Below are 14,335 nucleotides of genomic sequence, written 5' to 3'. Positions count from 1 at the left end.
AAAGCTAAGAGAAGCACCAAATAATACTTAATGGCCTGTGAGATCACCAGTGCCCATACTTTTACAGCATTTCTAACAAAGAAAAATAGAATGGCATGTTAAGGAATTTCATTTACCATTGAAATTTACTCTCCTATTTCTCTTAGTAACCATTCAGGAATGCAAAAGACTCTGTGCTTTCCCTAATATGAAAGAAGTGGTTATGTGCCCTTGGAAACTTTTTTTTTAATCTTTGAAAAATATACTTGTTTTGGGCCAGACGCAGCGGCACACACCTATAATCCCAGTGGTTCAGGAGGCTGAGACAGGAGGATCTCAAGTTCAAAGCCAGCCTCAGCAAAAGTGAGGCACTAAACCACTCAGTGAGACCCTGTCTCAAAAAAATATATAGATATAGATATATACACACACATAAAAAAAAATAGGGCTGGGGATGAGGCTCAGTGATTAAGTGCCCTTGAGTTCAATCCCTAGTACCAAAATATATATATATATATACTTGTTTTGGTATTTTAAATGCTATGAAAGCACTAATGGTAACATAACAAAATATAACTGGAAAGTAATTAATAAACCCAGGTACTGAGTTTTATATTGTGAAAATATATCCAAGTTTTAAATTAATTTGAATTTTTTTTTTTATTTGCCTTCTATTCTCTAAAATGGTGTGTTGGACATGCAGGTATTGTTCTATTGCTAGAAAATCTTAGGTATAATTTTTATAAATATCTTAATAATCTTTTAATAACTCTTGTATACGACCCTTTATTAATGGTATTGTGCTTTTTTTTATACTTAGCATTTAGATGTTCTCTCATACGTTGTGAGAAAATGCCTTAATATACTGTTATTTTGCTGTAAAGTAACACTATTCCTTCTATTTCTCTAGATATCTATGCATTTATGTAGGACCTATCATCATAGTGCCTAGGCACTATGTTTGATGTCAACCATAAGAGGAAACTTGCCAAGAAATCTTGGTTTAATATCTGTCACTTAGGACAACAATTAATCTGTTTTCCACTGTTTGGATTCTTAAATTGTACTCCTTCAGCCAGAGGAGCTTACGCTGCTGCTAATAAAGCTGAGACGGCAGCAAGCTGAACTGAGTAGTATCCGGGAGCATACGTTAGCACAGCTCATGCAGCTAAAACTTGAGGCCCACAGCCCAAAGGTCAGCTATGAAGACATTTATTTGTCTGTGTCATCTGCCATAATCACTTATTTTGATCCACTCATTAATCAATATAATGTGTTGTTAGTGTTGAACATGAGTCTATACCATTACTGCAGTGCCCATATTGCAGCCTACTATTAACCCTTTGAGAATTCAACTTTATTTAAATATTATTGAAAGAAAATACAGGAAGAATGCATTTGACCCACTTACACACCCATCAGCTTTAGTTGTGAGTAGGGAAATGCACACAGATTTTAAAATAGTGGTAATTACTGAATACTGTGACTTCCATATCTGGTAAAACATTGAAAAGTCTTATAATTTCCAATAAAGTAATAAGTTGAAAATTTACTCTAGTTTTAATAATACTGCCTTTTAAATGTCAAAGATTAATTTTAAGAGAACTATTATTGTTTCTGTTCTTGATTTAAAAAAAATGAATACATACAAACAGTTCTCAAAGGGTTGAATAGCCTCTGGTTATGTGACAAACATCTTCCAAGAGGAATACTATATTGCAGATAAGAAATAGCATGTAAAAGCTTCAAACATTCAGTCTGCTAAAGCCATGTACAGATTTTTTCTGCTTGGTAGTTCAATGTTGATACATCTGTCTTACTTAATTTCTAACAAAACTAAATAGAAATTGAAAATACTTTAATGTGTCATCTGTACCATTTAAAAGAACACTGTGTGAAAGTTGTGTACCATGATACAATAGACTACAGTAAACTACCTGTTTTCTTATTTCGAAATTGACCTTTTTATGAATTCTGCACCCTCTTTCTCTATTCCTTTTTCCTTGATTGGTGCCTACTAGAATGAAATTCTTTCCCATCATCTTCAAAGGAACACCATATATTTGGATCATCAGGTGGGAGTCTTAGAATTTTCTTACTATAATATCTATTAGAACTTCTTAAAAGTAGTACAATTTTTTAGGCTACTTAGATATTTCAGTCACCTATAAAGCATGACTTGTTACAAATGACAGAATAAGAAAAGCCTGACCAGATAAATTCAGGAATATTACAATAAACAGAAAGAAAGGACAGCTATAGAAAGTAAAGGGAGGATACAAATGCTAAGTCACCTGAAATTGAGACCCTGAATTCTTTATATTTCTTTCTTCTTGTCCCACAAAAATTCCTGTTCATTGTGGCTTTTCTCCAACTAAAGATGATCTAATTAAAGGAACAGACACTTAATGGAATTCCCATGTTGGAACGTAGGGAGGAGTATGTTGTGCTTTGCATTTCCGAAGGAGTTAAGAATAGTGGAGATAATTTTTAGTTGACTGTTCTTGTTCCCTATTTTCTTATCTTCTCCCAGTATTTGGTCTTTGCCAAGGTAGATAGAGCACACTTACAGTGACCTAAAAACAATTCATAGAATTACTTTAGTGATGGCAGCAGTATGCCTGGTTAAGGTGTACTTTCACAAGAGAAAGTAGTAATGAACAAGGACTGACTCTCCCTGATTTTAGTTTATGAAGTGCTCAATCAGTATTTAAGTGAAAAATTAAATTGTTAAACACAATTTCTTCCAGTGAATGCACTTTATATAAATTAAGCTAAGACTTATCAGACCTGTTTTAAAGAGTCCCAATTTGAATATTTTCTCAAATAAAGAGGCTAAGGTTACTGTGGAAAATGTTCGAAAACAAATGCTTACTATTTATATTTGCCTTTTTGAAACAAAACAATATTGTACAACTTTATAAATTACTTCCATTTTAAGAGGAGTTTTACATTATGATAATCTTTTAAAATAGCTAAATCATTTATTTATTAAAAAGGAATCAATGAGCTAGGGTTGTGGCTCAGTGGTAGAGTGCTTGCCTAGCATGTGTGAGGTGCTGGGTTCCATCCTCAGCACTACATAAAAAAATAAATAAATAAAATAAAGGTATTAAAAAAAAAGATTGACTTTTCCTAATAAAAACTTCACATATATTTTCACAGCACGTTTTCATCATCAGATTTTGCCTATTAGAGTACTTTAGAAGTCAGCATTTCATGTATCCAAATTCAAATCTTCAATCATAGGACTGGTGCTATTGAAATTTAGCCAGAATATATGTACTTTGAAAGCAGTCTAATTAAAGACATATTAGCTAATAAATAGAAAATAGGTCTTCCCTCAAAATTCTGGGAAGCTTCTGAAATAACATGAGAAATAAACTTTCTTTAAAATTCCTTTGTATGTATAACTAGAAATATTTCTGGGAAAAGAAGGTATGTTATAAAAATTACATTTAAAAAACAATAGTATAAATATGAATCTGTAGTTATTTGGAATCTCTATAAATAAACTTAGTGTTTGATGCAATTTATTAGTGAAATCAGTGGTGCAATTACAGAGGCATAGAACTTGAAAAATTTGAGGGGAAAACAAGTAAATATGTTGGAAAAACCATCATTTGCTATGATACTTCTGTACCCCTTTCCCATGTCAAATGTGTTTTATCCCTTTACCTAAATGATGCAGATACCAGTTAAGGCTTGCATTCCCATTATTCCACTCTTTGCTGAGCTTTCCCTTTTGCACCATGCTAATGATTCTACAGGTAGCTTCTAAAAATTTCAATGTGTTATTGATCCTTTCTATTCTCTCAACAATCAGCAAAGGTTAATGATTACACAGTAGTAAAAAACATGGTGACACCTTTATCCAGTAACTCAGCTATGCCTAAAGGTATGTAACCTTAAGGTTACCTAAAGAAAGTCTTTCTTTAAACAAAAAAAATTATATACTAATAATTGAATTTTTAATAGAATGAAATTATTTACTTTTGAAGTATAGTATTTTAATATTAGTAATATGGCAATTAAGTTATAAAAGTAATTGTAGATCATTTTGAAGTTAACCCAGCTCAAACATTTCTAGCTCTTTATCTTGTTAGTGCCAGTAATCTATTTTAAATTACCAGGTCTGTTGTTTTTGTAGGCATTATTGGTTGCCTGGACTTATAAACTGATTCATTAGTTTTGTGTAACCACAAATTGAAAAGTGAATTCTAAAATCCAAAAGTCAGGAAAAGCCTCTGCTCATATGTTATACTATATAACAATGAATGTGTACTAATCAATTTCAGCACTTATTGTATTTGCCCCAATAAATCAGTATAACTTAAGGCAATAAAATGCAGTGTTCCTCCTGCCTTTTGTCAAATACCTCAGTCATCCAAGGAAAAACTTTAATTGATTTAAATTATTTTAATCCCTATATTATATATGAAAAATACAACCAGAAAGTAGTCTCTGAATTGCTTCAGAGGTAAATACACTTCTGATATTATTGGAACGCTTACAACAAATAATGAAATGCTATATGCAGAATTGTGCAGGTTTCCATATAAATTCAAAAATTTTAATTTCTGGTACCTGTCACTTGAACAGTATAATTTGACTTCTCTTTATCACCACCTTTGAGAACAAGTCATGTATTAAAGTAGTTGAAAAATAACAATAGCTATACTAGTTATATGGTAGAATTTTCTTATATTTTGCTTCATTTTATTTATTTTTATGTAGTGCTAAGGATTGAACCCAGTGCCTCACAGGTACGTGGCAAGTGCCCTGCCACTAAGCCACAATTCCATCCCCCTATTTTGCTTCATTTTGAAGTGCACTGTTAAGGTTTATATTCTTTTTTTTATATAATTTTTTTAATTTTTTTTTAGTTTTAGGTGGACACAATGCCATTATTTTGCATTTATGTGATGCTGAGGATCGAACCCAGTGCCTCACGCATGCTAGGCGAGCGCTCTACCACTGAGCCACAACCACAGCCCCAAGGTTTATATTCTTATAGCACAGTTAGTAAGTTATTTAAAATATATTTATTAAGACTAGCCCAGGTTTGTCATTGCTGTGAATTTTAAGATAGCTTAACCTCAAAGAAAACTCTTTGAACATACAGTAAGTTCAGCTGTATATTTTAATGTACACTGTGCAGGTTCTGGGTAGAAAATGAATGAATTGCCGGGCATGGTGGTGCATGCCAGTAATTCCAGTGACTCAGAAGACTGAGGCAGGAGGATCACAAGTTCAAAGACAGCCTAAGTAACTTAGTGAGGCCATAAACAACTCAGCAAGACCCTGTCTCAAAATAAAAAGGACTGAGGATGTGGCTTAGTAGTTGAGCACCCCTGGGTTCAATGCTAGGTATCAAAAAAAGACCAAAAAGAATAGCTATGTTCATTGCTGGGCACAGTGGCACACGCCAGTAATCCTAGCAGCTCAAGATGCTTAGACAGGAGGATCTCTAGTTCAAAGCCAGCCTCATTAACGGCAAGGTGCTAAGCAACTCAGTGAGACCCATCTGTAAATAAAATACAGAGTAGGGCTGGGGATGTGGCTCAGTGATCGAGTGCCTTTGAGTTCAATCCCCAGTACCAAAAAAAAAAAAAAGAAGTATTCGTAATATATCAGTAACACATTTTCTCATTCAGCTTAATTGTCACTGAATATTAGTGAAACTTACCAACTTCTTCTAAAAATACATCTACTAAACAAATCAAATATTTATTAATTTTTCCCATGTTCATGCCTACCTGACAGAATGTAGAAAAGGGAGGAAAGCCACAAGTAAAATCTTGATATGGTTCTGTACTTGCTAGGAAGTTAGAAATAAAGATGTCTCCTCCCCTGAAGAATGAAATGTCCTTTTGCATTTCTTTGAAAGTGCCATAGTTGCTGGAGTTTATTTTATATGGGAAGGAGGAAACATTTTAATATTTTCTTCTCTTCTTAGAATAGGACAGATTCAAAATGAGTTTAGAACTATATGGCCCTGCTGAGCAAGTGTTTATGATTAGGAGTCCCTACAGGTTCCAGAAAGCTAAATATAAGTCATTTGTTAGAAACTGGAATAATAGGCTTCTGCAGGAGTTTACTATAAGATAAACCATCTGATGATATTCATTTTTTAAGATACTGAAAGAGAACACTGTTATTTTGTCTCCTGTATCCTCCTGGTATTACATAAAAATTTTTAAAATCATCCCTCATGGTTAAATTCCCAAACCAGGATACAAACAGCTGTATTTGAAAACCATACTAAAAGTATTTTATAGCCTAGCTACACTGAAGAAAAAACTCTCGAAAAATGTACTTTTTTCCCCTAGATCATAGAAACATGTCTTCTTCAACAGGTTTAACATTGGTAGGGGCTTCAAGTTTCTCAGTCTTGTCATTTATTTGCATTTCCTCCAGTTCCTAGTTCTTGGCAACCATAGTCTGGACCAGTACTGGTTGAGTTGAGCAAAGTCTAACGAAATCTAGGTTATAGAAACTAAACCAAGTGCTGAATAGAGGAACTAGGCAAGTTCTCATGGATGAAAAACTAGAGCTTTTTGATCAGTATTAGTTGGAATAGAAAACTTAGAATATTTTCCTGTTCCTGTGGCAATTTTCCTCACCTCTATTTTAGCTCATTTGTTAGCTCTATTTTATACTCATTTGTTTCTTCTTCCTTTTTCCTTCCTATTAGTGATTGAAGAGCAGTAATGAGGAAATTTAGATGATGTTTCTTTTTCCTTTTCCCTAAAACCTTCCTCCAGCTTTCCAGGTAGGCAATAATAACAGAAGATGAGATGCTAGGAACTATATTTACAGAATAGGTAGATAGAGACACATAGAAGGATCCAGAAACATGCAGCAGTGCTTCATAAGCCTTGTGTAAGCATGCTGCTGCCTTGTGGGTAAACCAAACATATACTGATTTCCCCCAAATTATGATATACCTCGTCAGTAACAAGCCTCCCCTTTAATACCAGATAGCTGAAGGGACATATACAGAAGCTGTCATAGAAAACCAGGAAGTTTCATGATAAATCACTTTGCCATAGTACAATGAAAAATAGTACAACTGATGCATACGTAGGTGTTCTTTGTTTTATAAATAATGTTTTAAGACTTACACACATCAATAGCTAATTCTTCTGTCATATTTTAATAATGCATGTTTTAAAAGGATAAATGCTTTTGATGAAAGTAAGAAAATCATTTAAAACAACTATTTTGTGAACTTTCTGCTAAAGTACTAGCTACTTTGAATGAAGTCTTCTATTCTGTCATGAGTTGCTGTGAACTTTTCTGTTATTCAAGAAACAACTTTGGGGGAAAAACTCATGCAGACAAGAACTCTGAGCACATTTTAGTTTTTTTTAATTGGACACAATATCTTTATTTTATTTTTTTAATGTGCTGCTGAGAATTCAACCCACTGCCCCACATGTGCTGGGCGAGTGCTGTACCACTGAGCCATAATCGCAGCCCCTCTGATCACTTTTAAACATAATTCTGCCAAAAAAAAATGCAAATAGGAACTATTTACTGGATGCATGTAATTGACACTGAAACTTTTCAATATAAAATTCAAGAATGCTTTCATTCATGAAAGACAACATCTCTGTAAGGAAAGAAATGCTAACAAGATGATTAAAAAGATTCTTGATAGTATTCATTGTTCATGTCATTTCAGCAACTTCATCCAATGTTCTATAATATTCCCAGGAATACTGTAGCATCTATTTCTAGGGATGATTAAGTTTTACAAGAGACAATGTTTCTGGGTGATATGAGTATAGGTATTTAGAAAAAGCAAACTAAGGAAATTATTAAGTTGAAAGCATGTTATTTAATACTTACTATCCCAAACTGGCTATATTGTACATGTGTTAGTCATACTGAAGCAAAATAACCAAGGAAAACAATATAGAGTAGGAAAGGTTTATTTTGGCTCACAGTTTCAGAGGTTTCAGTCCATTCAACTAGCTCCATTGCTGTAGACCAGAGGAGAGGCAGAACATGATGGCAAAAGGGCTTGATAGAAGAAAGCTGCTTACCTCATGTCTGTTAGGAAGAAGACAAAGAAGGGATCAGAGACAAGATATACCCTTTCAGGGCATTTGCTCTGTGACCTACTTCCTCTAGCTAGATCCTACTGTCTACAGTTTCCACCACCTCTCAATAATGCTATCAAATGTTAATGCCACCAAGATTAATCCATTGATTAAATCAGCACCTTCATCCTGTCACTTCCCAAAATCCCTACCTCTTAACATTGCTGCTTTGGGGACAAAGCCTTCAACATAGGAGCCTTTGGGGGCGTTCCAGATTCAAACCATAACAGTACAGAATATTTACATTTTCTTATACCCTACTGCTAAATGGTCTTGTATTTCTCCCCACACCTACTCCTTTTTTTTTTTTTTTCCCTCTCCCTTCCTCAGCATATTTGAGTACAGAATTTGAGAGGGGATAGGGATGAAACTCAGAAAAATCTTGAACTAATGTTTTATTCAGCGTTTACGCTGCCATGACCAAAAGACCTGACAAGAACAACTTTAGAAGTGGAAAAGTTTATTTGAGGGCTCATGGTTTCAGAGGTTTCAGTCCATAGGAAAATTCCTTAGGGCTCATGGTGGGGCAGAACATATGGCCGAAGAATGTGGTAGAGGAAAGCGGCTTTGAACATCACACCAGAAAGCAGAAAGAGAGTGCTCCCTCACCACGGACATAATATAAACCCAAGGTACTCCCCCAGTGACCCACCTCCTCCAACCACATCCTTCCTGCCTATAGTTACTACCCAGTTAATCCCTTTTATTTTGGGGGGTTTCTTGTGGATTTTTCTGTTTGTTTGTTTTGGTGGTGCTGGGAATTGAACCCAGGACCTTGTGCATTCTAGGCAAGCACACGACCAACTAAGCTCTATCCCCATTCCCTGATTAATCCCTTTTGGAATTAATGCACTAATTGTGTTAAGTCTCTCATAACCAAATCATTTAACTTGCTAACTTTCTTACATTGTCTCACATGTGATAAGACATCATAATGACAGGATTTTGGAGGGGCTGAGGGTTGGTTTTTGTTTGTTTATTTGTTTTGGGTACTGGGATTGAACCCAGGGATGCTTCACCACTGAACTATATCTGCAGCCCTTTTTAAATTTGTATTTTGAGACAGGGTCTTGCTAAGTTTCTGAAGGTCTCAAAGAGTTGCTAAAGCTAGTTTTCAACTTGGAATTTTCCTGTCTCAGCCTCCAAGTTACTGGCATTACAGGCATGAACCACAATACTCAGCCATAATGGCAGAATTCTTAGAAGTCTAACTGGACATTGGATAGATTGATTAGAATTTAAAATGTAGGGATGTGATTGTGGCTCAGTCGTAGAGCACTTGCCTAGCATATGCAAGGCCCTGGGTTTGATCTCCAGGTTTTTGGGTTTTTTTTTAATAAAGTGCAGAAAGAATACATATGTGTCAATATTCTGATCTCTGGTTATGACTCTAAAAAGGCAAGAAAATGATACAAAATTTCCCCACCCCTTCTAAAATGTGTAGTATTAATACAGTTTTACCTTGTATTTATACAAGTAATTTTTATAGCTAAATTGTAGTAAACTTTGCTTCCGTCTTAATTTTGCATACATTTTTTTTTTTCAGGAAGTTTATGTAGCTCAGTGCAAGGTAGGAAAGATTAGTGTTTACAGAAGAGAATTCTTGAATGATTTTCAAAGCCCAGGAAGGAGAATTGAGCATAAATGCCAAAAACATTTCTTGGATGGACTTAAAGTGCATTGTTGTATAGTTAAGACATAAGCTGATAAATCTGTTTAGTTAATGTAAGAAAACATTTGCTATTTGTAAAATCCAGATCTCTTAATCTAGAAGATCAATTCTTATTTAAAGCTCACATATTCCTTAAAGTAGATTTATCCATGGCAAAAGTAAATACATTTTGATTAATAGAGATGAAAGATTTTCACTTTGAGAATATTTTGGCCCTTAAAAATGGTAGATTTTAAGAATGTGACTCAGTGGTGAAGCACTTGCTTCTCATGCATGAGGCGCTCTGAGTTTGATCCCTAATACCACTTTAAAAAGCAAAAATGGTAGAATTTAGTGTATTGTTAAAGTATTTACAAAAAAGATAAATAAAACAAAGGAATTCATATTAGTCCATCATAACTCATAACTAAGAATACTAGGATAAGCAATCAGGTTTTCTATCTATTTTTCTAGATATTTATTTGAACTTCAAAATTTTAAGTAAAATTATGTTTTTGTTGTAAACAGATTTGTTGGTGTTACCTAAGTATATTTCCATGGTGTTTCTACATAACATTTTCTTATTTATTGCTAAAGTTAATTATGAAAATTGTCTGAATTATATATTCTCATTTTTATTATGAAATAATGGGTCTTTATAATAGCTTTTTAATTTAAATGGAACTAAAACCTATATTACCTGTTACCTCAAAGAAAGAATTAAAGCATGAAGCAAAACATAAAACTAATTTTTAAGTAAATTATAAACATACTACATGTGATAATTAGTCTTTCTCTTACTCTTGATTTCTTAAAATAAAATATCTAGACTGTTAATACCACTAAAGTAATGATTTCTAAAATTATTATATTCAAACCAGAAGGGAATTATTGAGTATCCTTTTTTTTTAATCAACTTGAGCACAAAATACTAAGTAGCTCAAGGGGCATTTTATATGGGGGTAAGGGACAGTATATATATTTTGCTGCTTTCATTCAAAAGCCATTATATAAAGTTTATATAACAAAAGCCAGATATAATGTGCCATTTCAGTGTAAGTTACAGAAACAAGTCAGTCTATTATTAATATACTTACAGAATATTTCAGAGGTTATTTGGTGTTAAAAAAAAAAAAAAGAAAACATTAGCTCAGGGACTAGAGTTGTGGCTCAGTGATAGAGCGCTTGCCTAGCATGTGAGGCATTGGGTTCAATTCTCAGCACCGCATATAAATAAATAAAATAAAGGTCCATTGACAACTAAAAATGTTTAAAAAAAATTAGTCTGCTTGTAGGATATATTTGGAAATAAAGCAATTCTAGTATTTCTAAGTCATTAAATATGATGAGAGTGAAGGTTCCAATCAGATGACTAGAATTGTTTGTTTAATAGGGTACCGAACTTCCTGTCAATGGGGCCCTAATTAGTGTGTTAGTTGGTTTCAGCTGTTTCATGCCACATGTATAGAGAAAGCTACCATATATAGGACCCATTATATCCCCTAATTGTTCTTAAACCCCACTACACAGTCATCCTAAGAGCCCTTGGTTAAATTAGAATGGTGCCCAAGGGGATTTTAACAGTACTGGGAATGGAAGATAGGGGCATTTTACCACTGAGCTACATCCACTGCCTTTTTGTTTTTTATTTTGAGTGTCTTATTAAGTTGCCAAGACTGGCCTTGAATGTGTAATCCTCCTGCCTCAGCCTCCTCAGTCACTGGGATTACAGTCATAAAACACCACACCCAGCTAGTTTGTACCCTTTAATTTGCTTTTAGCTTTTCTGTACCTGAGTCACTTTCTTCTTACAAAGAAACCTTGATGATTAAATATTTAATTAATTCTTTAATAAGTTAAACAGATGCATTTCAGAATCACAAATATGGAGTCCCCAAATATGCATGCATATTTACCATCTCAAAGTATTCCACTAAATTTGTGAGCTACATCAACAAATCTAGCTAGTTGACAAAGTGTCCCATTTTACCAGATTTCCAACACATGGCAGCAGTTTCAGTTTGACCTTGAATATCCTTTACTTTGGGATATACTCAGATCTTCATTATTTCTGAAGCATGCATGCTCCCGACACTTTCACTGAGTTTGATAATAGAAGTTACTGATAAAATTGCTTTGAAAATTAAAACTAAATACTAAAAGGGATAGAGACTTAAGGAACTTGTATTATTTAAAGCATGTGTTGAACTAATAAAATAAGCCCCAAAAAATGTAAATCTAGTTGAAGCAATATTATAATTAGTAAGCTTTTTCTATAACCTTGGAAGTACAGCATTTAATGCTTATTTGAAATTGTTCATATAAATTTTAGTCTGTACAATCATGGGATAAAATGTAAACGGCCACATTTACAGCATTTTATTACAAGTTCAGTATTTTGTTATGATAAAATAGCTAATATTCCCTCATAAGGGCACTTTAAAATATAAAGAAATCTTTCCTTGTGTGCTCAAAGCCCTGGATTCTGTACCCAGTACCACAAAATGAAAATATTGATTTTCTATGATATAATTTTTTCCTTCTAAAAATAATTTATTCTGTAATTATCTATTTGTTAATTCCCTTATAACAACGTAAAACTTCATCTGGTACAGTATAGTAATGTTACTTATATTTAAATACCTTGGTTCCTTATTGGGTAGCACTGGGGGAAAATTAAAAACTTTTAATTCAGTTCCAAATATATTAAAATTTAATTAAATTAGTTTATCAGTAAAATTATTTTGTAGTTACAGAAATCAGACTGCTGATTACTTGGGAGAGAGCACGGACTAGAGATTGGTGGTAATGGGACATGAGGGAACTTTCTGGGTAGATGTAAATATTCTTTATCTGCATTGTGACAGTGGTTACTTGAGTATATATTTTGTTGTCAGTCATTAGAATACACAGCTAAAATTGGAATTTACTCTTTAGTGAAGTTGATTTTTTTTTAATACTTTAGCCAAAAGAGGTGAGTTGTGCATACACAGATTTTAAAATGATGATTGTCATGCCTGTAATCTCATCAACTCAGGAGGCTGAGGCAGGAGGATTTCAAGTGTGAAGCCAGCCTGGGCAATTTAGTGAGAACCTATTTAATATTAAAACTTAAATGTACTAGGGATGTAGCTTTGTGGTAGTGTATCCCTGAGTTCAATCTTCAGTATCTCAAAAATAAAAATACTGATTTAGCCTGGATAAACTTTGTTTTAAAATATTTTGTTTTAGCTATAATTGGACACAGTGCCTTTTTTTTATGTGTTGCTGAAGATGGAACCCAGCACCCCGCAGGAGCTAGGCGAGAGCTCTACCACTGAGCCACAACCCAAGCCTGGATAAACTTTTAATTGAGAAATTGTTTAAAAGTACATGTTTTATTGTCTATTACTTACTAAAATGTAGGTTAAACCTGTTTCTAATTTGACACCCAAAATCTGTTGCATGAAATGTTGTTAACTAGGGTAAAAAAAAATTGACTTTGGTAAGAGTTTTCAGGATTCTATGTTTTCTTACATTATACATTTGTTAGTCTTAAGTCTAGTAAACTTTTTGTTAAAAACTTAGCTGAATCAGTAAAATAGCATTAGCCAACCATGATAACATTTTCTGTTACATGGCAGACAAAAATTAGGTCAACTGAATGTCCCAAGGTACAAGTTTAAACACCAGACCTGCCTGCTTACAAATGTTAAAATTTTTTTGACCATTTACTCCATTTATATAATGACAATTATCTTTTCGTGCTTTAACTCTCAATAGAGTAGCTAAAACAAGTACTTTTCTAGGGACAGTAATTTAGTACAACATAGCTGGAAATGTGAAACATGGTTTCATCCTACATTTTTAGAAACTGGAGAGATTTACTAAGTCTTTTCTGAATGAGTTTTAGTTTACTAGTCCTTGAATAATTCTACATAAGGCATTATACAGTGAGAAGATCCAAGAGTATATATAAATGTCTATCAAGATTAATTTTTAAATGTAATTATCTAAGTAACAATATAAGTTGTGTATTATATTACAGAATTTTAAGCCTGTAAAGAGCCAAATTTTTTGTGATTAACCTTATAAAGAACTAAATATCATCTAAGCTTTATTACTGGATTAAATCGCATGATACCATTTATCTCCTAAGTTCATAGGTGGTTACCATTTAGATTATCCTTTGAATTATGATGCTTTATCATCTATGTAAGAATACTTATTGAGTCTAATGGTTGTATTTATAAAGTAAAATCTGTTTACAGCAATGTCACAATTACTAAACTTTTCTGTAACTTTATAATTTTATAGCATTTAATACTGGTTTGAAATTGTTATATAAATTAAGTTTGTACAACCATGGGGTAAAATGTAAACAACTGCACTCTTAGGAAGATACTAAAGTAGAGGATATATTTACAGTGTCGTCTTTCAAATCTAGCTATGCTGTAAACTGATGTTTGCTGTATGCTCCTCCTGATTTGAAATAGATGAAAGAAAATGAACCTATTATCACCATGGTTCACACAATGATTGAGAACTCGGCGCTAAGACCACAACTGTACCAGCAAGTAAGGTCTTGGACAGTGAATGATACTGCTTTGTCATC

The 14,335-nt window shown here is 33.5% G+C and overlaps 1 protein-coding gene and 1 non-coding gene across 8 annotated transcripts in view; one reads left to right on the top strand and one right to left on the bottom strand.

Annotated features, from left to right (window-relative positions):
* Plekha5 (pleckstrin homology domain containing A5) overlaps nt 1-14,335 on the top strand; it is a 234,955-nt gene that overhangs the window by 172,284 nt on the left and 48,336 nt on the right. For 3 of the 7 annotated variants that reach the window (XM_071610109.1, XM_071610106.1, XM_071610111.1), the window contains one exon: nt 1,055-1,174. The exons of 2 other annotated variants lie outside the window; for them this stretch is intronic. In XM_071610109.1, coding sequence (XP_071466210.1) covers nt 1,055-1,174 — 120 coding nt within the window. Of the gene's footprint in view, nt 1-1,054; nt 1,175-2,000; nt 2,055-14,216; nt 14,298-14,335 lie in introns of all 7 variants that reach the window. 2 more of the 7 variants (XM_071610114.1, XM_071610107.1) reach the window with 2 other exon arrangements.
* Trnaa-agc (transfer RNA alanine (anticodon AGC)) lies at nt 4,900-4,972 on the bottom strand. Its single transcript has one exon. It is a non-coding gene; the product is annotated as a tRNA-Ala (tRNA).

This window comes from Marmota flaviventris, chromosome 3 (assembly GCF_047511675.1).
Source record: "Marmota flaviventris isolate mMarFla1 chromosome 3, mMarFla1.hap1, whole genome shotgun sequence".
Classification (NCBI taxonomy): Eukaryota; Metazoa; Chordata; class Mammalia; order Rodentia; family Sciuridae; genus Marmota; species Marmota flaviventris.
The sequence above is the reverse complement of the archived record's forward strand: the minus strand, read 5'-3'. Positions and strand labels throughout refer to the sequence as shown.